General features: G+C 44.7%; 1 protein-coding gene across 2 annotated transcripts; it reads left to right on the top strand.

Moving 5' to 3' along the window:
* The first annotated feature begins 81 nt into the window (after nucleotides 1-81).
* LOC111835742 (nidogen-1-like) lies at nucleotides 82-22,966 on the top strand. Of its 2 annotated transcripts, none has more exons than XM_023796350.2 (18): nucleotides 82-501; nucleotides 6,623-6,827; nucleotides 6,916-7,059; nucleotides 7,218-7,469; nucleotides 7,666-7,866; nucleotides 8,705-8,938; nucleotides 9,277-9,414; nucleotides 10,245-10,373; nucleotides 10,698-10,841; nucleotides 12,203-12,322; nucleotides 15,570-15,791; nucleotides 15,988-16,160; nucleotides 17,051-17,177; nucleotides 17,265-17,436; nucleotides 18,020-18,177; nucleotides 19,110-19,233; nucleotides 19,567-19,679; nucleotides 22,571-22,966. In XM_023796350.2, the coding sequence occupies exons 1-18, from the start codon at nucleotides 322-324 to the stop codon at nucleotides 22,699-22,701; spliced, it is 2,967 nt and encodes a 988-aa protein (XP_023652118.2). In that variant the 5' UTR covers nucleotides 82-321; the 3' UTR covers nucleotides 22,702-22,966. The 2 variants fall into 2 exon arrangements, with proteins under 2 accessions (XP_023652118.2, XP_023652119.2); XM_023796351.2 differs by having other exon boundaries at nucleotides 83-501; nucleotides 6,919-7,059.
* Nucleotides 22,967-25,009: the final 2,043 nt, after the last annotated feature.

A 25,009-nucleotide genomic window follows, 5' to 3' on the forward strand; every position in this document is an offset into this window, starting at 1 on the left:
ATATTGGAGCCCCCAGCCCCGGAGATGCCGTCCCCGACCTCAAATGCACCCTAAAAATCCTGGTTATACAACATCGCGCCCCTATGCCATCGAAAACTGGGAATAACATCAGGAAACATCCTAGTACAAGTCTAAGTATGCAAGAGCATGGCGTGTATACGCAGAAATCGGTTGATTATCAATAACCCGGGACACATAAAAAGCCCACGCCAACTCCGCCCTCGATTCCGGATTTCTTCTCTGCGGATCTGCCAGTGAGATTTTATTCCAGTCCGTTGCAAAATATTTCTTGGGCACCTTCACCTGTTTTGGCGCCTAAGTATGGAAATGTACCGTGGACGATTGTTGGACTGGATTGCGCTTTGGGGATCTGCCTGGTTAGTGATGGCTTTGGATCAGGGAGACCTTTTCCAGCACGGAGGGAGCGTCGAGGACAGCTATGAAAAAACCCAAGAACTTGCGCCGGGCAAAAGTTTCTCTTTTTACGACAAGATAAGTCACGTAAGTGGTTGGTTACACTGAGTATAAGAAGTTCTCGGTGCTTGTTTTAAAGTACTGGCCAAATAAAGTTATTAACATAGAAAATGTAATTTAACGCAAATTAAAAAAGCGATCTTACAACTATCTAAATTAACAACATTTATGTGCACATTTAGTATGATGGAGATTCTTGTACTTTTACTTTATTCATTTTCACCAGTCCTACCAGCTACGAATGGCTCACGATAAAATGTGACGTTCAAACAACTTTTCCAGATCCATTTTCTTAAATTATTCTGGGTAGCGCACATGCGCACTTTGTCACATCATTTTTGACAGTCCGTGAGCACGTATGTAGACTTCTGTGTACGCACCACATGATAATCGATTTAGAAAGGGTTAGTGCAATAATTATACTTGTTTGACAATATCAAAGTATGACCTCTGCTCTGTGTGTCCGGAGTTTGCAGGCTCTCCTTGTTTTATATCATCGGTTTCCTCTCTCGATCAGCATAACTGGCAACTCAAAATAGCACGTAATGTATACGATCGTGTGTACGTACCATTTTGACATTCGTAAAAAGCCGTTTTCCTTTGGTTTTGGAACACATTTTACTGCCGTTACTTATTGCTTAATAATAGACTGTCTAACTGTAACATGTTGCCTAAAGAATTTCTCACCCTTCCAACATTTGGACAATATGTAAATCGTTCTCTCGCTGTTAAACACCGTCTTTTGATTCTGAATCAGTCAGGTGGGGCTGCGATCACACAACTGAGCAATAATCCTCCACATTCAGGCATTTCATTGTACTTGTATGTTGCATCCTGACTTTAGTACCTTATTAGAAAAAACGGTCTTCCTGATTTAATCCCTCTGACCCAGTTTATAGTGACCAGTTTAAGATCACTTTACATATCATGCACGTGGATAATCTTAGACCCCTGTTCAAGGGTGCGTGCGCAATTCAGAAAGTGTCATGCTAGAGGCTGCCGTTAAAAACTTTAAAATATTTTATTTGATGCCATGAAACTGCTGCATCTGGACACCGTGTGCAGCACAGTTATTGGCTCAGCTCCAGCTCATGAACTGATTCGCTTGGTTATATTATATATTATAATATTGGTTATATTGGGCCTCAGTGACAGCTTTGTGAGGCATCGTGTTCGCACTATATCATGCATTTTGTCATTGGGATCTTCTTTTCTTGTGTATGACCTTTACTTTTTATTTTTTTTTCTTTGTGCTGGATTTGGTGTTTTCCCTGTATTGTTGGATCTTCCATTGTGTTACATTCTATTTTTTTGTAACAAGGTGTCCACTTATACTATATATTGAAATGTAACAAGGTTTTTTTTCCCACTTCTTTAATGATGTTCTCATTCCCAGTCATCTGAACGTCTGTTTCCCTGCTGATCACCTCGTGGCGTGTTCTGCGGGCTCACCACTGAAATGTAGGGACGATATAAGTACAGTAAATGCTCATTTGGCAAAGGATGCTCCCATAATGCCGACAGGACAGATAGCTCTTTATCTCCATGCGAATGGCACTCGGAGCAGAATCGTCGTGTCCTTAATATGACGGCGCCCCAGATATCACGAACCGCGCCCCAGATATCACGAACCGGGGCGCTTACATTCGGTTTCCGGGTCTCAAAGGGTGTCTGACACTTTTCCGGAGCTTGAATCTGACAGTATTAGAGGGTGACAAAGGAATGTCTCTTTACTGCAGCATTTATGGTTTCATATAACTTCGTGTGGCTTCTCCATATCATCTCTTAACAGAACAGGCTATATCCTCCTGAGACCCAAGGAAAAAAGTGTCCTTCAATTTAGATTATTTGTCTTTGGAGGAAATAAGACATCTTACAATTTAGATTTTTTCAAATGTATTTTTATTTTTAATTTCACAGCATGCCCTCTTTAGTATACAACAGGAATAAATATGTTTCCTTACATCAGTGAAGCGATAGATGCAAAAACAAAATGTCCACTACAATGGACATAAATTAATGGGTGGGGTCTCAGGAGGATATTATTTTAACCTCGGTCCTGAGACACGATCTCTACGTATCTTCACGCATTGCTCAGTCAATTCTTCTACGTTCTCCTTCCTGGAGCACCCTGTGCCACAGAAAAGCTTCTCATTCTTCTTGATTTACCTGATTATAAAAATGAAAACTTTTGATTTTTTGCTCTTCATGGACGTCAGTTGGCTGGAACTAAAGTACCACTACCAGAGGTGGAAAGTTCAGGTCCAGAAAGCAAAAATCCAGACCAAGATTTTGTTCCCACCAACCAGTTGAGTATAAAGAGTCACAGTCACAGAAAACTCAACTGCATGGTTGGTTGGTAAATTTACATTTACTGCATTTGGCAGATGCCTTTAGCCAGAGCGACTTACATAAGTGCTTAGAACTACCTTCCACACAACCATGAAGTACATTTCATTGTTACTTTTTTATTTTTTAGTAAAGAATTATTTATTTTCCACTAGCTATTTCATTTGTAAATACGGATAGATTTTTGGTCAAATTTTTGGGTCTCTTCCTTAAGCATTACACAAGCTTTGTGTTTAACATTCTGGCACAAAGTTGACCTCTTTTGAGGCACGCTGTGTCTGAACATTGTGCACTTTTTGGACCAGCTAGTGTCCTTCCAGGCACGCACCTACCTTCCCATTCTTCAGATAAGGCCTCAAGGGCTGTTTAATTATTATTTTGTCCTCATGTCGACGGTGATAAATTGCACCAAAACAGCTGCCCAGCAAAGCAACAAATGAATCAATTTAACAAACCACTAGCACAGTACTTGTCCATTTCTCAAAGTGCTATAATTTGCATCCTGCACAGGATTGGCTGAGCTGTGAATGCATATTTGCAGGTTAATTGGTTGATAACAGGAGCTGCCTGTTTTGGACCCATTGTGGTATCACGCCCATGTTGAGATCCAGTGATGTGGTACTCCAGACAAGCAGTGTCAGCCTAAATGCCGTCACCTTTCTGTCACTTGCTTGCTGCTGGTCATGGAGAGCGTGGGACAGTGTTTGAAGTCCTCTCCTTTTTCTCCTTATTGTCTGTTATTTGCATGAGAAAGAGTGTTTCTCTCCCACCACAGCGGCTCCTCAGTGGTGATTCATCTCCCATCTGTTTCCATTTATCCGGCAGAGTGGTTTTCACCCAGACCTGTTTAGTGGAAGCGACCGGTTAAATGTAGCAGGTTAAGTCGATTTCCTGGAGTGTTCCATCGACCGGCTCTCGTAAGTCCTTCGCAGTCACATGCTAGGGAGGACCCCCCCCCCCCCCCGGCCATTGGGCACTCCAGTGTGAAAACACATTTTCCTGAAAGAGCTCCGTTTTGCGCTGCTGTGTCACAGGGACTGTGAATCACTTTCCTGGGTGGTGTGTTGCTGACTGTTTCGATCACGTCGCCGGTCATAATGCACCTCGCCTCTTTGCATCTGGCCCTGCTGTTTTCCGTGCCGGTTGAATCGTCCCAAACATCTGTTGCTTCTGGAAACAGGCAGATTTGTAAGCGAACAGATATGAGAACATTTGGAAGTGATTTTGTACTAAGCTGGCCCTGCTAGGGACACTACGGAAGGTCATTTAAGCACTCAGATTATTATGATGTAGATCTCCGATTTGATGTTACGCTCTACAAATGTTAACTCATTTAGCCACCACTTTGTTTTGATCTAAGGTTAATGTTTGGGAGATGGGGGGGGGGAGTGTGCATCAATAGGGATATTAGGATATTGTTTACTATGATTACTTTCCACCTGTTTCATATTCCTGGTGTCCTTATATATCACTTTAGTCATCTTCTGAGTGCGTGTGCATAGTAAAATCCTACATAAATGACCAACCACCTCAACTGGCTCCTTTCGATGAGGAGGGGCAGTGGCTCTGCTTTGAACCCCTCCCGAACGCCGAAGCTCCTCACCCCCCATCAAATTTTGTCGCCAAAATTTCAAAATACCGTATTTTGCCCAAATTAGGACAGCATACTGTAATGCTATCCAAGCCTACATACAAATTTCTTGTGTAATGTATTGTGCAATACGTATGTTGTTTATATGTGATTTGTTTGGGGGGGGGGGCGTACTCCTACCCTTGAAAGGCCATTTAATGCAGCATAACATTCCAAATTCTCGCATGATATCTGCCAATACTGCAAGCTTTGGGGATTCTGGGCACTGCCTGCATGGTCTAACACACCTTTGCTGTACCTCTTTAATTCTGACCGTACAGGTTTTAAATCTTGTTAGTTTTCTCCCATAGAACAACCTTTTGGCAGTTTATTTCAATGCAGACTTACGCCGTCTTTCTTTCACCTCTTTTATTCCTGTCTGATCTCTTTTGCTGTACACAAGTGCGTTGTTCTGCATCATAATAGCTTAAGAAAAATGTCTTTCAAAATGACCTCGCACAGACAACACTTGTCTTAAATTGAATGTGCCTGGTGGGAACAAATAATTTTTTAGCCCCACATACAAGCAAATCTCCACGTTCTCCACGTTCTGTCATTACAGACTTTGTGTCCTTTCCACAATTCCTAACAACATGAAAAAAATGAATGAAGGAACAATGAAGACTGCTCGTTGATTGGTTGCTTTTTTGTTTGTCCAAAAATGACTGTTTTTAATTAGCCATGTTAAGTGATTTTAGAATGGGCTTGTCTGGTCATCTTTTAAGGACTTCATTTTACATCGATTTACTCCACATCTGTGTGAGAGGCTTATCCGAGGTGCCCCATACCTCATCTGTATGCTGGGTATGCCTTTTGGGAGAGTGTCCCACCCAACTCCATCCAGATGCCAGTGTTTGGTGGACTCTGGTGGATCAGCTTTGAGAAGGCCCTGCAAACAGTAAGCCTATTTCTTTGGTTTCTGCAGTGCAGGTCCCCAAAACTAGACGTTTCCCATCAGCAGTGGAAGCTGAATGGCAAGTTCTGTGTTTTTTTTTTCAACCAAATCCACATCAACTGTCAGTCAGCTTCCCCTCAGGCAGGATTCCTTGCCCAGAGTGCCACTGAGCCTTAATTAGCAAACAGAATGCCTTGTTTCCCCTATTTTCCACCCTCTTTCTATTTTTAAGCCAAAAATAAACAAATTAGGCCATTTGATGTTTCTTAATTTATGTCAGGAAGCTGGCAAGGGGAGACAGTGCAGGAAGTGGGTGGTTTGTGAACTTCTGTTTTCATTTAACCCAGTAAATTGTATTTTGAGAAGTTCATAGGAATGAGGCTTTGTTTGCCCTGGGTTTGAGTGTGGTGTTTGTGTAGAACGCAGCATGTTTGGGGCAGTGAAGCCGACACAGATGGCGAGGTCATTGAGCTGATTCTCGTGCTTGTTCTGTTGTGCCAAAGACTGTTTAGGCTGCCGAGTTTTGGTCTCTCGGTGTTTGCAGAGCTGGTTGACTTTTGGACAGATCATGTGTATTCTTGACAAGGACTATTACATCCAGTTCTAGTAATTTACTGTTTCTGTTGATCCATTCTACAGCTGGATAGTCCCTGAATTTGTCTAACGAGTCCTTTGTGTATTTTGAATAACTAAGAGACGTAACCTTTTGTTTGTTAGAAATGATCTCTTGCTCAATGATCAATGTTGCTTTAAGACTTAGGATACTCAAAACTAGTTCATTTTAATTGAAGCTGCAGTGGGTTCCTGGGTCTCAGTCAAGAAAATGGTTCCAGTTTTATTTATTATTTTTACCAAACTACATTCATGCACAGTTGGCATGCCGTCCAGGGTGTCCCCTGCCTTTCGGACCTGTGCTTACTGGGGTAGGCTCCCGAATCATCATGACCCTGTACTGGATAGGCGATTATGGAAGATGACAGAATCACATAAGCTTTTTCCCGGGTCTCTGGATATAAACAATGGAGAGAACAAAATACATCACAAGGATAGGACTCTGGGGAATACGTAGCCACAGATTTGTTTTTCTCCCTGAAAAACTGCTGTGTGAATAGCCCAAGATTGTGTGCTGTATGTTTCGTGCGAATGTATGTTCTGCAGCAGAAGTGTTTGTCTGAGCCGTTGTGTATTATCGGAAATCTTTGAAAATTCAGTCCTAGAGAAAGAAAAAGATCTTCCAAGGGCAACACCAGAAACTTTATTTTATTTTTTTATAGATCAACAGCAGCGTCTCTACGGACAAAAAAGAGAGATCCCATACATCATACATCAGGAAGGCCCTGAGAAAGCGGGCTGTCTCCCCTGAAGGGCAGCGTGGGTATCCTGTCCCCGAGCCCCAGTCGGATGTCGACCAGCGTTCCATTTACCAACCTGAATACCCCCGGGTGGTGGTAGTCGACCACAGCGAGATTGGTGTGAGCGGTATGCAGCGGGCAGGGTGTTGGCTGTGTGCTCAACCCTCAGGCTTGACGATGTCTAATCCAAGGTTCTTGGTCCTTCTTTATCAAAGCAGTGTTTTCCTACAGCTCTGAAACCTGCGCCAACAACTGGCAGAAGTGCTCCACCTTTGCGGACTGCATGGATTACGCCAGTGGCTATTGTTGCCACTGTAGATCTGGCTTCTACGGCAATGGCAAGCAGTGCTTAGCGGAAGGTAGGATACTGATCACCCGGCCTTCGTTTCTCTAGTCTTACTATGCCTTCCCTGGCATGGTTTTTCTGTCTTCCCAAAGTTCTGGTGCTCAGATCCACCAACATAGCTCACAGGGATGCAGTATTGCTTGGAGGAATAGCAGTTGGTGTCATTGACAGGTATGCCCCAGCGGCTGAATGGGAAAATGAGTGGTTGGGTGTATGTGGGCACCAACCCATCGCCGGTGGTGCTGCGGGACAATGATCTGCACTCCTACATCGTAGCCAACGACGGCCGGTCCTACGTGGCCATCAGTACCATCCCTGGCCATCTGGGCCCATCCATGCTCCCCCTTTCCTCGATAGGCGGTGCCGTCGGCTGGGCCTTCGCCCTGGAGCAACCTGAATATGAGAATGGCTTCAGTATCATCGGTGAGGCATCTCCACCCTCGTGGCAATTCAAAAATAATGCCTAGATGGATCTCTTAACTTGAATGGGTTGCTGGCATAATTGATCTATGGTCTGAAGGACAGTCATGTGGTCTCCTTACACTGGAAATGAGGCCAGGGGTTGCATGTGACCTTATCTGTTGGAGTATAACTTTCCTTTTTGCACTACCTCACAAAGGGGGTAAGTTCACCCGCGTGGCGGAGGTCATCTTCCATCCCGGCAACGAAAGGCTGACCTTCAGACAGTACTTCCAGGGCATCGACGAACACGGCCACATAATGGTCAACACTGAACTGGAAGGCCGGGTGCCAGAGATCCCAGCGGGAGCCAACGTGCAGATTGAGCCCTACTCGGAGATCTATCAGTACAGCGTCAACAGTAAGACCCACCACGGCCTGTCAGGGTGACGCCTTGAATCTCATATGCTTATGCTCATCCCTCAGGAAAGGCAAATCCCGCAATCTCCACAAAGCCGCTGTCTATACCCTAACTGTACCTAAGAGCCTGACTATAGTGTCCCCTTGATTTATGCTAATTCATTGTTTTTTTTTAATCATAAGAGGCATGGTATTGGCATGTGATACTGGAATTGCAATGTATGGTCCAATTCCTTTGACATTTCTTTAACGTTTTTCAGCCAAAGAATATACTAAAAAAAACACAACAAGCAGAGTTTTTTTTGGTTTACGGTTACAGGCAAGCATTATGTGTAAAAAAAAAAACAGCATATTATCTACCGATTTCCACAACAGTTTCCAGCCAAACAATACTGTATGAAATAAACTTGAGAAGTGTGCCATTTGTTGGTCGTAGGATGAACAAGCTGTTTACAAGTAATCAGTAATGTAAATCGAGGGAAGGCTCTGCGTTTTCATAGCCATATTTTAAGTGGGTGCTGTTGCACTGCGGTCATGAATCTCTGTGGGTAGTTGTTCACAATCCCACTCCCTTGTTTCATGTACATGTTCTCCTCATGATGCAGGAATTCCCTCCAGGTTTTCCAGCTTCCCCTCACTGTCCAGAGACGTGCACTTAGGTTAAATGGCTTCTCTAGATTGCGTGTGAGTGTGTGTTCGCTCCCATGTACTGGCATCCCATGCAAGCTGCGCTCCTGCCTTTCATCCCTTGCTGCCTGGGTTAGGCTCCAGGTCTCCCAGGTGGCCCTGGATAAGCCAATGGAGACGCCTGGCCGGCTTGACAGATCTCCTCTCCACAGTGATCACCTCGTCTTCCTCCCGGGAATACACCATCAACATGGAGGACGGAAGGACCCAGACTCACACCTTCCAGACACGAGACACCATCACCTTTGACGGCTGTGCCCACGATGATGCCACCAGGACGCCACGTCCTCCTCAGAAGCTCAGCGTGAACCGCATTTACGTCCTGTACGACACCCAAAGCCAGCTCCTCCGCTACGCCACGAGTAACAAGATTGGCTCCATCCACGGTAATGCCCGCCTGCCAGTCGCAGTCCTACCCCAGCTGCCAAGGTCCAATCAGCCTGGAGCAACCCTAAAGACATCATGCCACTTCATCTGCTCTTGATCTCTAGGAAAGGCCAAACACTGATACTTACACCCCCTGTGCTGATCTATACTCTTTATATACATCTTAAATTCAACAAAGCTTGGCTTAACTAAGCCGTCTCAGCTGAAACCCAACAATCTGTGCAGTCCAAGTTTTGCACTTTTTGGAGAAGGTGGACCGACACTCGCACCGCATGTCCCAGTAGAATCTGCAGTAATAGCAGTGTAACGGAAAGCGATGTCGTTTCTGCTGTTTCAGACGAGGAGCCAGAGGGTAATCCCTGTTTCACTGGACGGCATGGCTGCGACACCAACGCCGCCTGCCGGCCTAGCCATGGCGCTGAGTTCTCCTGCGAATGTGCCAATGGCTTCACTGGCAATGGCTATGCCTGTTACGGTAGGTGGTGCAGGTTATGGCCACAGTGAAGAATTGTCATCCAGACAAAATAGCCTTGTTTTTATAGTAGGAATTGACGGTCTGGATGGAAATTGATTTGTATTAGGATGGATGGATATTGTCATTCTGCAAGACAACTGTAGGTGAAACTCTAGATTCTCTGGAAGCCTGGAAGAAGATTGCGATACAGGGTTCAACTATAAATAATAAAACAAGGAATAAAACAGAAGCTATAAAATGTACAAATGTGCAAAATGAGCAGTACGACATATGTAGCACACAATATAAGATCCAAGAAACTTGGTGGAGCAGCAAGCAAATAAATAGGACAATAGACAATTAGTATTGTGTGTGTGCAAAATTGTAATTTAATGTAAGCAATAATGGCAATTAGGTGTTATGTCACATGGCACAGAGTTTATTAAAGAAGAGTCAGAGTTCAACAACCTGACAGCACAAGGATAAAAGCTGTTTTAAAGCCTTGTAGTCCTGCCCAGTCTTTTTCCTGATGGAAGAAGAGCAACAGACCATGTGGAAGGTGCCCAGCTTGGTCAATCCTTCAGTGCCTTAGTGCAAACTGTGACAAGATCTTCTATTGGCATCTCCTTCCCAAAGACAGACCCCCCCCCCCCTCAGGTGACAGTTCCCATTTGGCCCAGTTGCACTCTTCCTATGGGGAAGACCCAGCAGTACTCTGACCTTTCAGACCTGGCCTGTTTTGCTACAGTTGTTTTCTGCAAAATGCCCCAGACAAGAAACCCTGTATCTTCTGGGACAAGCCAAAGGCTCACCCAGCTCTTTGTCACATAACGGCTGTCGGTCTCTCGCAGACGTTGACGAGTGCAGAGAGACCCCCCAAGTTTGTCACCACAACGCCATTTGCAGCAACCAGCCCGGAACTTTCCGCTGCGAGTGCATCAATGGATTCCACTTTGCCAGTGATGGGCACATGTGTGTAGGTGCGTATGTATGAATAAGAAAGTTTTATTATTCAGATCTGTGTTATGGGCGTGTAGTGGTGTTTGAGTGTTTACAAACTTTAAATGACCACAAATGATGGCTGATTCTGTGCTTTTTCTGTCCCGTGAAAATTGCAGGAAATGCATGCAGCTTTATCTAAATGTACCATGATGGTCGCAGGTCCCAGAATGCTCTTCTCTGCTTGTTTTGGTACTTCATTAGTGATTGGGTGTTTCCTGTTTTGCTGTTGATTATAGGCCCTCCCTGATGTTTCACTGCCTCCCGCCATTTCACTATGGCTCCACCCTACTTATCTTTTCCAGAAGAGGACCGGCCGGTGAACCACTGCCATGAGGGCACCCATAACTGCGACATCCCAGAACGGGCGCGATGCAGCTACGCCGGTGGATCGTCCTTCTACTGCTCCTGCCTGCCAGGTTTCCATGGCGACGGCCGGGCCTGCTTGGGTATGTTCTGGTCATGTTCCCCATTGCCCCTGCCTGTTATTTCTTGGGTATTGGAACCAGTCAACGGTTTTGCACGCCACAGGCTTTTAACGCTCTTCCATTTATTTCATAAACTGCAGATTTTGTGAAACGTGCTTAACTCAATGTTACAGCCACGGGAGCCTTTTGTTTGCAATTGCAGCACGTTTGTCCCGTCCTTTATCCAAGGGCACGGCTGAGGGGGTGCGTGCGTGCACCACAGAGCAGGACATCTTAGTGGATTTGGGCAAATGGCCACCAGCCCTGTTCCAATCTGCTGCATTGCTGGTTCCCCTTTGTTGATACCAGTTCCCTTGTCTCATTATCCCGGGTTCCATCTGTCTTGCTAGTCCTGGGGTCATCCCTGGGATTTACGGGGCGATGACGCTCTGTGGAGATGTGGAGAAGTAGGATGACAATGAATGGCAGCCCTTTTGGCTTCAGCACTAGGAAGCACACAGGGCAAACGAAACTAGTGTTAGGGGAAGATCTCGCATCACAGTGTGGCCATGTGTTCTACGGCAGAGAGAAAACAGAGCCCAGCCTTATCTGACAGAACCTTATTTGATTGAACAAGATGGAGTGAACCAATGGGCTCATCACCTGACATTGGCCAACCCAGGACATCCACACCCTCTCAACTGGCTTTCATTGTCAGCTGCCATCCACTGTAGACCCCTGAATCTTACTGTCCAGTGACCTGGAGGGTTGTCCTGCACTGGGGCTCTGATATATGTGGCTCCAAGCCGTAGGCTGCTGTATTATTGTCCCCGATTCCAGTGCTAAGAGGCAGCGCCATTAGCCAAGCGGGACAGCACAGTCTGTTCACCTGTAATGTCTCCAACTCACGCAGCAGGGATGTCGAATTAATGCAGCGTTTAAAACGGCTTGGAACAGGATTAAGTGCAGCAGTAACTCATGTCCTACCACTTCCCAGCCATGCAGAAGTTGCTCCTGAAATTAGACATTTAAAGCTCTAGACCCCTATTATTCAAATCACGGTCCTCGAGGTCCGAGCACTGCTGGTTTTCCAGTCTTCCTTTACCTGTGAGCCAGGTGTGAAGCCTCTGACCAATCAGAATCAGTAATTATTAACCTAACTACCTGGGAGAACTGAAAACAAGGCCTGGATTTGGAATTGAGCTCCAGATTTGAAGAGCCTACTGTATTTTTAAATGTTCTTCACAGTAAAAAAACAAAAATCACCCCATGTCATAGATCATGTTTACTCTGACTTCAGCCTTCCCCCGTTTAGCTTAATTCCATCATAGCTTGTCATTAATATTGTGTTTCTAAGCTTTACTCTTTACTACCCCCCGCGCCCCCCCCTTTTTCACGAGCAGACATTGATGAGTGCCAGCAAGGAAGATGTCACCAAGATGCTACTTGCTACAACACAGAAGCCTCTTTCACCTGCCAATGCAGGTCCGGTTCCCATGGCGATGGCTTCCATTGCTACCCGGGTAAGTCCCGCCCACTGTGCGCGACCATCGCTTCCTCTGTAGGTCCTCAGTTTGGACAGAGGGACCTGAAGGCCGCAGTGACACATGCGAATCATTACGCATTTCTGCTGACTCGTCTGGAAGCTCCCCTGGGAAGTTGACTGAGCCGAAAGCGCTTTGTGCTGTGTTTGTGTTGCAGTCCTCTTTTTAATCCGGCGCCTCATTCCCAGGAATGTGGGATCATCGGATAGGCGGGGGCAGTACACGGTCATACGGATTCATAGTGGGCACTGTGAGTTCAGGAAGGCTCCCCTGTTTGTATTAAACGGCCACCGGAGCTGTAGGACAGCGGGAGGCCAAAAACAGCAGTTTTGAGCCATGAGAACGGGTTTGTTTAGCAAAGGGAACATTCGATAGTGAATGTAACCCAGTTCTGCAGCACCGAAGCAGTGGAAAGTTGTCATTCATGATTATAAGCTGCCATAAATGAACCTCTAAGCCAGGGTGTATATACAGGGGCGGGGCCACTGGGACAGTGGCATTAGCTGAAAACTGATTGGCCCCCAGAGTGCCCCTCCCCTGTCAGTCACAAATTCAAAAAAATCATTGGCTAACAATAATGTTGGCTTTCTCTATATGAATTATGGCCCCACCTATACCCCACACCTTAAACAAATCCTAGAATCACCCTGCTCTGAAGTGTCATTCACAAGGTATGACGTTTACAATACCAGTTTGTCATATTAGGGGCTGACTTCCAGTTTAGCTCAGAGCTCCAGTCTTATTATCTAAAAGGCCCTGAACCTGTAAGGCTCAGAATCCAGCTGAGAAAGTTGTAACGAGTGGGATTCGAGGCGGCAGACCGTCTGCTGTGCCGCGGTCAGCGCGTCTCCCAGGTCCCCGCCCACACTGCTGCGTGTTGTAATTGGCCGGTGGACGAACACAGAGTAAGATGGTCCGGGCCAAACTTAACGGCGTTCGGTTCAGAACGTTCCACCCAGCGCTCCCTGGCTGTGTCGAGAACACAGCACCCGCTGACACGAGTCGCCCCCGCAGCTGCAGGAAGCAGATGCGCTGCTGGCATCGGTACCCGTCACATGGCGTGGGAGGAGGTAACCGGGCCCTCGCAGCCCCCCCCCCCGTTTCATAAACATGCATCTAAGAGGGGGTGCTTTTCAAAGGGTTGGGGTGGCGGGGTGGGGGGCTTGTTTTGTCCAAAAATGTTTTCACCAGTGTCTGTTCTGTGCAGACATTCTGCAGCTTCTCATTGGAAAGGAATGTGCAGAAAATGGTTTTCGAAATTCTCCTCAGTGTTTTTTTCATACTTAAAAAAACAGTATAACTGACCCACCGCAGAGTTTTGAGAGACTCCTTCAAAGGCAGAACAGAAACCGTGTCTTCACAGTGAAGATTAATACACACGGACACCTTGACACCAACCACAGAACACAGTTTATCCTGTGCAGGTGCAAACTCCCGTACCGTGTCCCACACGATTGCTATCTAATCTTCTCAACTAAGGGCCAGTTTATACGCGACACGCAACGCATACAATTATGCATGTGGTTGCTCTACAAGCAGTAATGCTGCTCATACTTGCACATGTGGTTTATGTCAATCTGGAGGATTAGAGGTTATGTCCACCAGGGGGCAGTGTCAGAAAACCATTCCTTGATTTTCGGTTTTACTTGTTTGTATGGGGTTGTGGCCTGAAATGTTTTACATTTGCTGCCTCTACAGGGAGTTCCTAATTTTGTAATACTGTTGCAGCATTCTCTATATTTTAACGACTGCTTCACTTCATATTGGTACTTTGTTCTGCCACATATAATTTTAGTACCTATTGTTGTATGTTGCATTGTATGTGTAGTAGTTAGTAGTTAGTATTTTGTACTTAGTATTATGCCTGCAGTATATCGGATAAATATTGCAATATTTATAAAGCGAAAAGGAGTTAAAATAAATAAATAAAATAAATAAATAATATAAATTTCTCGCGAATGATCTTTAAAAGGAACAATCATTAAAATCGCAAAACTTGCTAAGTTTTGTTTCTAATAACAGATTATAAATGCTGTAGCAGAACGTAAACCACCCGCTTTATCACCAAGATTTTTAAATACCAGACCTATATTGAGAAATAACCTTATTTATGAAAATACCGCAGCATAATGTCCATACAGTACGAAGCAAAAGCCTGATCTAAAGGCAGATGTGATGTGAGAATTTACTGTCTTGTTAATTGTCTGTAGAGGTTTTCAAGTAAGAATTTCGTTGTACTTTGTACATATGACACTGCTTTCTTAGCTCAGATTGAATTCTGAAGCAAAAGAACCTTAAACTGGCATTAAATTTTGAAGACGCTGTACACAGTCACACAGTAGTGTGCAGAATATTTTTTTCTGTCGCCTCTGAAAATATTCAGTTTTAAATATCTACTTAAAAATAAATCAGATGCTACTTAAATACTAAAACCGTAAATAAACACATAGTCCCATGACAAAAGGTGTCCTTACTGCCCTCAAGGTTTCTGGTGGTACTGCATCTTGTGTACACATAGCCTTAATTCCATGCCTAGGTGCACAAATGACACATGGAATGGACGCAGAATAAGCCATGATGCATAAGCGAAACGCATTGCAAGCCCTATGACTGCAATACTCAGCACCCCAGTTTCTGGTGTAGTGTGCATGAGTGACTCCTTGGCACAGGCTTTTATCAGAAAATACACCCCCATATTCGCTCATCTGCCATGGAGTTACGACAGGATGATGCCATTTCCCTACTGAGCCGCATTCCATGTCAGTTCCTGTTGTTAGACAGATGTTTACTGTAACCTGTTTGAATCCTCTCGAGTGGTGGCTGGATAGAGTTTGTTGACTGAGGAAGGGATACTACCCCCAGGGGGGCATTTATGCAGCCACAAACAACAGATGCAGGATGTCCTCGGCTGGTCCCTGGACATCGGTCAACTTGACGTACCGTGGTGTGGAGGGGCTGGTTTTTATGGGCAGCATGCCTGAGGGAATGGGAATGTGCGGATTTAATCGGAAGTCTTGAAACCTCATAGACTTCGCCCCCCCCCCCCCCCCTTTTCTGACAGGACATAATTTCACATTGAAAATATACGACTGAATAAAATTTGCAGGATAGATAACATACAAAGAAACGCAAGTGCCAAGTAATTGTGCTAAAGTTAAGGTTAGCAGTATGCTAGCTGAAAGAGTTGGGTTTTCTTGTCTGACCTATCTGCTTTTCCTGCCAATAGGCCGTGAGAAGACGCGGTGCGAGCACCACCGAGACAGCCTCCTGGGCTTGTTGGGGCCCCGGGGCCCACGGCCTACATTGGGTCAATTCGTGCCCGAGTGTGATGATGCAGGCAACTACAGACAGATACAGTGCCATGCTAGCATTGGCCAGTGCTGGTGCGTGAACCGAAACGGCGAGGAGATTCCTGGCACCAGGGTCGAGTCTGGGAGCAGGCCCAATTGTAAGTGACTCATTCTCATTAGAGCCCACTTTACGGGCTTTCTTTAACACATTTGGCCTCAGGTGAGAGGTTTACAATTGAGCTAGAGCTCCCTCTGCAGCACTGGAGGACTTGTATTACCATCTTATCTTTGTATTTCTGCCAATCTTACATAAGATTATGATCCAAGAATTTTGATTGTGCTGCTCTACTATAGGCATCGATTCCGAGGTAGTGCCCACCCCCATCGGCCCCAACACCAAGCCAGAAGTGACCCCGCCGCCCCCAGGGACACATCTGCTGTACTCTCAGAGTGGGAAGATCGAGCACATTCCCCTAAAAGGCTATAGAATGATGAAACAGGAGGCCAAAGCCATACTTCACCTTCCAGTGAGTGTGCCTGAATGTGACCCAGTGAAGTGCAGTGTTTTTGGCCATTATTTAGACATGTTTATGATGCAGGTGACTGACTTACGTAGGGAGGATGTGAGCAATTTGGATTTTTTGGGGTCTGTCTGTGCAATATTAATTGCGAGTTATATATCCAAAGGTCAAGTGCCCTTGTTCTTATTGCCATTGACGCACAGCGGAGACTTCTGAGAGTGTGTCTGTTTATTTGGGCGTCTTGTAATTTCTTAGAAAAATGGAGGAATCGCTCCGCTTGCATACAGTTCCGTGCTTTATTTACTGTGTGCTGCTTACATACTGAAGTTATGAGTAACAAGAAAGTCTTAGATAAAATGAAATGCCGCCCAAGCATCTTGCGGTGTCTTGTTTGACCTAAGTTGGCTGTGCTACTGTATGTAGTTAGAGGGGACTAAATGTGTAACGGCAGTTTAAGATAAATCTGTCATATTCCACCAGATTCCCCGATGACACATGCAATGCCAAGCTGCTGATGAGCAGCTGATCTTTTCGTTTCGTTTCGATTTGTTTGTAAACGAAGGCTACGCTTGTTTCATCTAACGAGGACGAGCTGCATAAATTGCACCTGTGCAGTTCATAAACTGTATATATATATATGCATGTAAATTGTATATATCTTGCTCCTGTTTGATTAAGCATGCATATCATGCGTGGTCAGGCAAACGATCAGAGGGAAAGTTCTTTGAAAGAGTCCAAAACTGGTGAAGTGTTTCGTCTAGACAGTGGTATAAACATAAGAGACGGTCTCTCAATCTCACTTTGGAATCATGAGTTTTTTGTGACGGGGGTCATGTTCAAATGATCTGAAGACACTCAGTTTGACACTGAAGTTCCTGTCTGTGACTATTCCACAGGATAAGGTAGTTATTGCAGTGACCTACGACTGTGTGGATAAGATGGTGTACTGGACAGATATTGCCACTCCATCCATCAGCAAGGCCAGTCTGCAAGGGGGCAAGCCCATCGTGGTCATAAAAACAGGTAGGTCAAAGGTCAGAGTGCAGAACGAGCCCACCAGCCGGCCATGTGCTCATTCTGTTCCTGGGTCTGCTCTCTGCTCTCCCTCAGATCTGGAGAGCCCAGAAGGGATCGCCATCGACCACCTGGGCCGCACCGTTTTCTGGACGGACTCCATACAGGACCGGATCGAGGTGGCCTCTCTGGATGGCAGCAAGCGCCGTGTCCTGATCAACACGGGCCTGGTGAACCCACGAGCCATCATAACAGACCCAATCAAAGGGTGTGATACCAATGTGTGTGTGTGTGTGTGTGTGTGTGTGAGCGGGTTTACCTATCCTTATGGGGACATAATGTCCCCATAACGTGATAAATATCCGTTTTTTTTCCCTTATGGGGACCGGTTTCCTGTTGAATCAGGTGTGTTAAACAAGGAGAAACCAAAAACTGTGCAGGGCTCCGGTCCCTCAGGACTGGAGTTTGACACCCCTGGATTAGGGTTTTTCCCATAGAAATGAATGGAGAGTCTTCATTAAGACAGGAATACATGGAGTGTGTGTGTGTGTGTGTGTGTGTGTGCATGGTCTCATTTTAGAGGTTTAAACCCTGCTGCTGGGCACATTTTGGCTCATTATAATGCCACCTAAATATACCAAATACAGTGTCTTCCCAGAATAATCTATCGCCTTTATTGTTTACTCAAATGCTGTACGTTATCCTGACTTTAAGATTCAGATCTTAACCCAAAATTTGCACATATTGCCATTTTCCGAGGACATTTTACCTATTAATAACAGAACGGAAACAGCAAAAGTGCTTTGTGTGTTTCAGCCATTCACAATACGCCCATGTTCTCATGCCACCAGCCACTTGTACTGGACAGACTGGAACAGAGAAGCTCCTAAAATCGAAACCTCCTACTTGGATGGGACGAATCGGAGGGTGCTGGTGCAGGACGACCTGAAACTGCCGAATGGCCTGACCTATGACCCCCAGGGATCGCTGCTGTGCTGGGCTGACGCTGGTGGGTTCTGTGCCACAAGGCTTGATGCATTGTACATTTAATTTGCAGGAGAGTGGTTGGGGATGATTTGTGAGACATTTAAGTACCACTATACAGTCATGCACCGCATAACGACATTTCAGTCAAGGATGGGCCGCATACATGACGGTAGACCCATCCATAAGATCATGATGGAGCTGAGAAATTCCTGATGCCTAGTGATGTCATAGCCATCGTACTGTAACATCATAGGGCAGCCCCTCACTCACACGTTTCTGCTGATGTTGGTATAAACAAACCTACTGTGCTGCCAGTTGTACTCAGTTATGTACAATATAATACTTGATAATGATATAAACCAGTAACATAGTTGTTTACTGTATGTACTATACTGTTATTTTTATAGTTTTTAGAGTATAAAATAACAGCTAGTAACCTAGGTGTGTAGCAGGCTATACTATCTAGGTTTGTGAAAGTAGACTCTATGATGTTTAAACAATGATGAAATAACTTAAAGGCACCTTACTCGGAATGTATCCTACTCCCTAAGCAATGTACGACTGTACATTCAAGTAGAGATGTTAGAAGTATGACACTGGTGGGGCAGGATAACCACACAGTCAATCGCTGCCTGGAATCAGCAAAGTAACCAGTTGGCGTAGACGACTGACTGACAGCGTATTAATCCCACCCACCATACCCTTCACTAGTGATGGCCAAATGTAGCTTCATAAACCAGTTGCTGTATTTTCTGACACCATTAGATGGTGCTCTCTATTCAAACAAAGGGCTCAATTCATGCGCCAAAACAAACCAAGAGCGCCATCTAGTGGGGTCAAAAAATACAGCAAATGGTTCATGAAGCATTTTTTGGCCATCACTATCTTTCACATTTCTTTCCAGATTCACCCTTTCAGACATCTCTGTAACTAACATGCGCTCGAAATCCACAGGCACCCACAAGGTAGAATGCATGAACCCTAGTCACGGCAACCGCAGGCAAGTCCTGGAGGGGCTCCAGTACCCCTTCAGCATCACATCCTACGGCAAGAAGCTGTACTACACCGACTGGAAGAGGTAGGAAGGCCTCTGTTGTCTTACTAAGATATCTTACATGGCTTATTGTCTTGAAGCCAATGATATAGTTCAGTGGTTTAACAAACGTTTTGTAGTGCTGTCTTGTGATTGGGCGAGAGTGTTCGTATGCGAACTATGTCGGGTGTAAGTTTAAGATGTGTGATGGACAGCAGTGCACTTCCGTGAGGCCCACAAGGGAAAGCCACTCACATCAAGTGTTTTCTTGATGAGTGAGCGTGAAGTCAGGCCACTTCAGTACTCAGGAAGATGTGTCGACCAATAAGTGGAATGCCATCAACTTGACTGCGCAGTGCTTTTTGTCTGCTGCCACAGGGACTCTGTGGTGATGGCCGACAGCTCTGAGGAAATGGAGTCAGATGTGTTCCAGCCTCAGAAGCGGTCTCGCCTATACGGAATCATTACGGTTTATCCCCAGTGTCCAGCAGGTACAACACCATCATAGACTCTGTCACAGAGTTAACGGCCCTTGAAATTGATCTGCTTGCAGAGATTCAGTGCAGCTGCTTAAAACAAAAGTGTCTATGCTTTAAACTGTATACTGCTGTCTGTTACCAAGACAGGAAGTCACTTCTTATAAACTAATGAGTCAAATTTTTTGGGTCAAATGGTTGTATGTTAGTAAGATACAGAGAGAGTCCATGCAGGTGATCTGTATGTGTGTTGATCCCACTGTGAAGCATGAATGAGACAGTTTCATGGGGTTGAGATTCTTGCTAACAGAGCTAGTGATTTTTACCTAATTTAAAATTTCATCCAGCATGGCTATCATAGCATGCTTCAGAAACATGCCACTCAGTGCCACATCAGGGTTATGGCGCTGCTAGTGAAGACCAAATGAAGGTTCATGAACCATTTTCTGTATTTTCTGACCCCACTAGAGGGTACTCTTGGTTTACTTTGGGGCATGCTTTGAGCCCTTTTTTTCTAGGCATGTAACGATGAATCGCGAATCGCTTAAAAATCGATGTAAATGTATGACGATTTAAACCGACTGATGTAGAAAATGAATTGCTACTTTAGCAGTACTTCACAGTACTTCAACAGAAAACGGGTGTAGTATTACATTTGATTTCACGATGTCAGTTCGACGACAGATGTCTCTGCGTATTCACGTTGATGTCGTTTTTGGTTTTGACCGAATACGAGATTGAAATTGAGGATGCACCACTGGGCGGCGCAGTGACGCAGTGATGCAGTGGTTAGCACTGCTACCTCACAGCAAGAAGGTCCTGGCTTCGGTCCCGGGTCCTTTCTGTGTGGAGTTCGCACGCTTTCCCCATTTTGGCCGGGGGCTCCGGTTTCCTCCCACAGTCAAAAAGCATGCAGGATAGGTTGATTGATGAGTCTAAATTGGCCCTGTAGCTGTGTGAGTGTGAGTGTGAGTGTGTGTGTGTGTGTGTGTGCCCTGTGGTGTGTAGGTGACTGCCCGGGGTTGGTTCCCGTCTGCGCCCATTGTTCCCGTGATAGGCTCCGGTCCCCCCCGCGACCCCAGTTGGGATTAAGCGGTTTCAGAAAGACAAGACAAAAACTGCGTGGAAACATTATACAAGACTGATAACATACACAAATAGCACAATGAACATGCTTCAGCATGTCCACCGACATCACAGTGATCTGAGCGAAGATTATTAAAAGGGCAAACCAGGCTGAAAAGCTGCACATGCAAGCCTTAGTTTATTTATTTGAAGATGATTTTTTTTTATTTACTTATTTTGATTTGGGATTTTTTTTTACAGTATTTTATTCAATTTCAGTTGCACTGTTAAGAAGATGACACATTTTGCACAGTTCAGAAAGATCAAGGATTTTTTTTAAATAAATTTATCTGTAGCTCATTCTGCTAAAAAATCATAAGAAAATTGAATCGTGAACTTATCGTATTGTGAGTTGAGTGTATCGTTACATCCCTAGTGATTTCTGAATCTGGTGAAACTTTGTAACCAGATTCCTCCTGTTTGGGCAGCTGTCATCAGTGCAAATCATGGCTCTTTTGAAGAATCCAAGATGCAGTTTTTACAACCTTGAACACTGCTTGGTTCACCTTAAGTTTCTTGTTTATGCTGTAGTGTGTTTTCCTTTTCAAGTATTTACAGAAAGCTTTTGTTTCATCGTGAAGGCCGCTGTCGGACTGTGATGTGTTGTTACACCTCTGTGGTTGTTGCTATCTGGTTTCTCATTGTGTTGGTTTTGGCTTCCTGTTTTGGGTCCCCTGGTTTCCTCCCACAGTCACAAAACATGTGGTTTAAATGGACAGGTGTGTCTAAAATGCCCTATGTGTGTGTGCCTTGTGATGGACGGGCGTGCTGTCGTGGGTGCGCTGTGGTCTTCGCATCCTGAGGCAGCCTTCAGGCTTGGTGTTGCCCCAAGCTGGACAAGCAGTAATGGAAAAAAGATCGATGGTGCTGTTAGACGCAGACTAACCGCAGCCCTGTGATGGACAGTCTTGACCGGTTTTCACTTCCCAGTTAATCTCTCTCATGCATTAATTCCAGTAAAACTCCGAGAAAAGCACTAACAACTGAGACCACTATAGGCAGGCAAGGAGAAATCAGTCTCTGCCTCTTGTGCTGATGCTGGATGATGATCATTTTGCTGTTCAGTGGGGAGAATGAGAGACAGGAGCTCGGAAACTTTGTAGGTGTGAAAAGGCAGGAAATGAGAAACTTAGGAGAGACTTTTTCCTATACCATGACAATTGCAGTTCTGTATGAATTTCTGGGGGCTCCGGAAGGTGCTGCTTAGGGTAATGAAACTGTGGTTATGAACAGGTGTTCACCAATACCCCGGGGAACGGACTGCTTAGGGCCTTAAATTAGCAGGTGTGCAGGAAGTGTGGTGGGGTGGAGGGTGTTTTATTTCTGTGGAAAACATAGTGGGAGACAGACGATGTGTCCTTGTTAAGGACAGGACGTCTGCTCATATCTTCAGTCCCTTAGCACATTGTCATGGAAGGGAGGCACTGCAGTAAAGGGGCAGAACAAGGTGAATCTGCCGGAATGCTCTTATTCTTCATTTTGGGGGCCTGAATAATGGGGGAGTACATTTTCTTCTCTTACATATTCCTGTCCGGCACAAAAGGGGTAAGTCTGCTTTCTGGCGGCAGGCTGTGTGTTTATGTACTGGGCCTTAACTTTTTTTAACGATTAGCATGCAAGGAAAAAAACAAACAAGCAGAAAAAAACAGCTGTGGTGTGTAATATGAACCACGCCCCCCCCCCCCCCTTTCCGCCTGGGTATTTTTTTTTGTTGCTGTTGTTTTTGTTTTATCTCCTTTTTACTGCAGTCTGACCGTGTACCACCCCCCCCCCCCCCCCAGGGAGAAACTACTGCTCCGTAAACAACGGTGGCTGCACACATTTGTGTCTAGCGACCCCATCTGGTTGGTCTTGCCTGTGTCCTGACAGGCCTACGGACACGAGCTGTGTGGAGAGAGAATTCAGGTATTAAAGGCCAGGAGGAGATGCAGGACTAACTTTGCACGCGCTCCTTCCCCATCCCATCGCCGGCACTCAGCTCCAACTCAGTCGAAGACTCTTACCATCTAGACCGGGCAGAAGAGCAGGATTGCAGTGACTGTCCTTTTTTTGTAATCTTACAATTAAAGAAAATTCTTAAACCCTTTATTAAACCACAGACACGTATTGTAAATGAATTCAAATATGACTTTTCATTTTGCTGTACTGCACTCGATTTTTTTTTTTTTTTAAACAAACATGGAGACAGAACAGTAACGTTTGAAGAATCTGGTGGATGCACCATGATGATGTCACCAAATGCAGCTGGACCATGCAGTGATGGGACACTGCAGCGAGTAATAAGGGGTTGAAAAGGTTTCCATGCAGAGGCGTTTGCAATCCGTACAGCTTTTCAATAAAACTGTTTTTTGAAACAGGCCAGGTTTGGTTTATTTGCTTGTTTAAAAAAATATGCTTTGACACTTGAGCATATCCAGGAGTTAAGATCAACTTTCAAATTGCACCAGGCAGAACTGAAGAAGTTTTGTGTGTTTATACATGGAAAATGAAAAAAACATTTTACAAGCTGAAGTGTTCGAGCATGACTCTCTGAACACACAATGCTTCTGGGGTTAGGGTTAGGGTTCTGGGCCCTGGGCCTTTAGTGATTGAACAGCAATGTCATTAGTCAATATCATGTAAGTGTTGTGCTGGTCTGTGGCTCAGCTGGCTGTGAGGTTGTTGGTTCAAATCCCTGTGTGCAAGGTCCTTAATCTCTAAGCTTACTGTCACCTGCATGTATGTCTCGTGGGGAGCAAGACAAGGTTGGCAAAGAAAGAATATGGGGAACAATTATCTATGTATTTGTCAAAGTAAGTTGTTCCCATTGGGATTAAAGCGAATAAATAATAATAATAAAAATTTTCTTTTATTCCTGACAAACCAGGACCAGCATAAAAGCCTTTGAAATAAATGAGGTTCATTAATTATTATGTTTTTGTTTCTTTTGACAAAATCTTTAGGGGGATAATAATAAATATGTTTGCTATAAATAGAATTGAAATAGAATTTAAAGTGAAAATGATTTGGAACCAACAATTAAGACAGACATATAATCTGCAGTGTGTGTGTGTGTGTGTGTGTGTGTGCCCCCGCCCATCCCATTCAAAGTTGTACCCCTGGTTTGTGCTTGGTGCTGACTGGGATAAGGTCCATCCCCTACAACACTGACCTGGATAAGTGGTAAGGGGATGGATGGATGAATGGATGGATTAAAAATGCTAAATCAATATAAGCTTCTACAATCAAAATGGGGTCACCTTTCTGTAGCAGAATTTAATGAAAGAGTTGTCGATGCCGTCCAGTTTGTGAGTTATGTACTCTGTGAGATTCATAGCCAACCTCCTCTGCCTGTCAAATGTAAATGTTTTATTGCTGTTCCTATATGCACTGTTTTTTTCTACAAGGTTCTGGTCGTTTTATACAAAAGATAACTTTTAAATATTTCCAAACAGTAGGCACACTAATTCATCAATACTTTTGTCAGTTTACACATTATCTGTGCGAGTGTTCTACTGAAAGGTGACCTTTGTTTTCAACCTAACCATACTGGAGTGCGTTTCCCAAAAGCATAGGTAGCGACTTAAATAGTTGGGTCGATGCAGCAGAATGGATCCAATTTGGTATGTTGCTAACGGGTGATTTTGGGAAACGGACCCGGATTAGATTAACTATATAACCACTAGATGTCACTGTATACAACTACATGCTAAAAAGACGCCCACAAACAACCAGTTCTGTGTTAGTAACATGTAAACATACGTAACCAAATAGAATTTGTAACGACTCAGAAAGACCACAGACGATATAAAGGTCAGTGCGGATTTTAAGCATCTCTCGTATCACAGCAAAAATAAATAAAAAAAAAAACAGCCCAGCAATGATTTGGGATATCAAGCCTAAACCAAATTGTAATGATCAACATAGATTGATTGGGCATTAAAACCAGAGGACAGGAATGTGAGGGTTTCATTGGCCCCTTGTGTGTAATTAATCACGTCCTTGAAAGAAAAGCGCTTTGCAGGGTAACGGCAGCTCGGCATTTTTCACGAGTATAGAGATCCCTATGGGATGTCACTCTCCAGAGATGCATCTCCCTCAAACGATTCCAATGGACCGGATTTCACTATCTAAAGAAACCCTTTGCAGATTTTTCTGCCTCAGGACACACAGGTTCCCTGTAATGGAGCCAAAATTAAAACTTCGAAAAAATGAACCAAATCGAACTTTTTCCATTATTG

Source organism: Paramormyrops kingsleyae, chromosome 3, assembly GCF_048594095.1.
Source record: "Paramormyrops kingsleyae isolate MSU_618 chromosome 3, PKINGS_0.4, whole genome shotgun sequence".
In the NCBI taxonomy this organism is placed as follows: domain Eukaryota; kingdom Metazoa; phylum Chordata; class Actinopteri; order Osteoglossiformes; family Mormyridae; genus Paramormyrops; species Paramormyrops kingsleyae.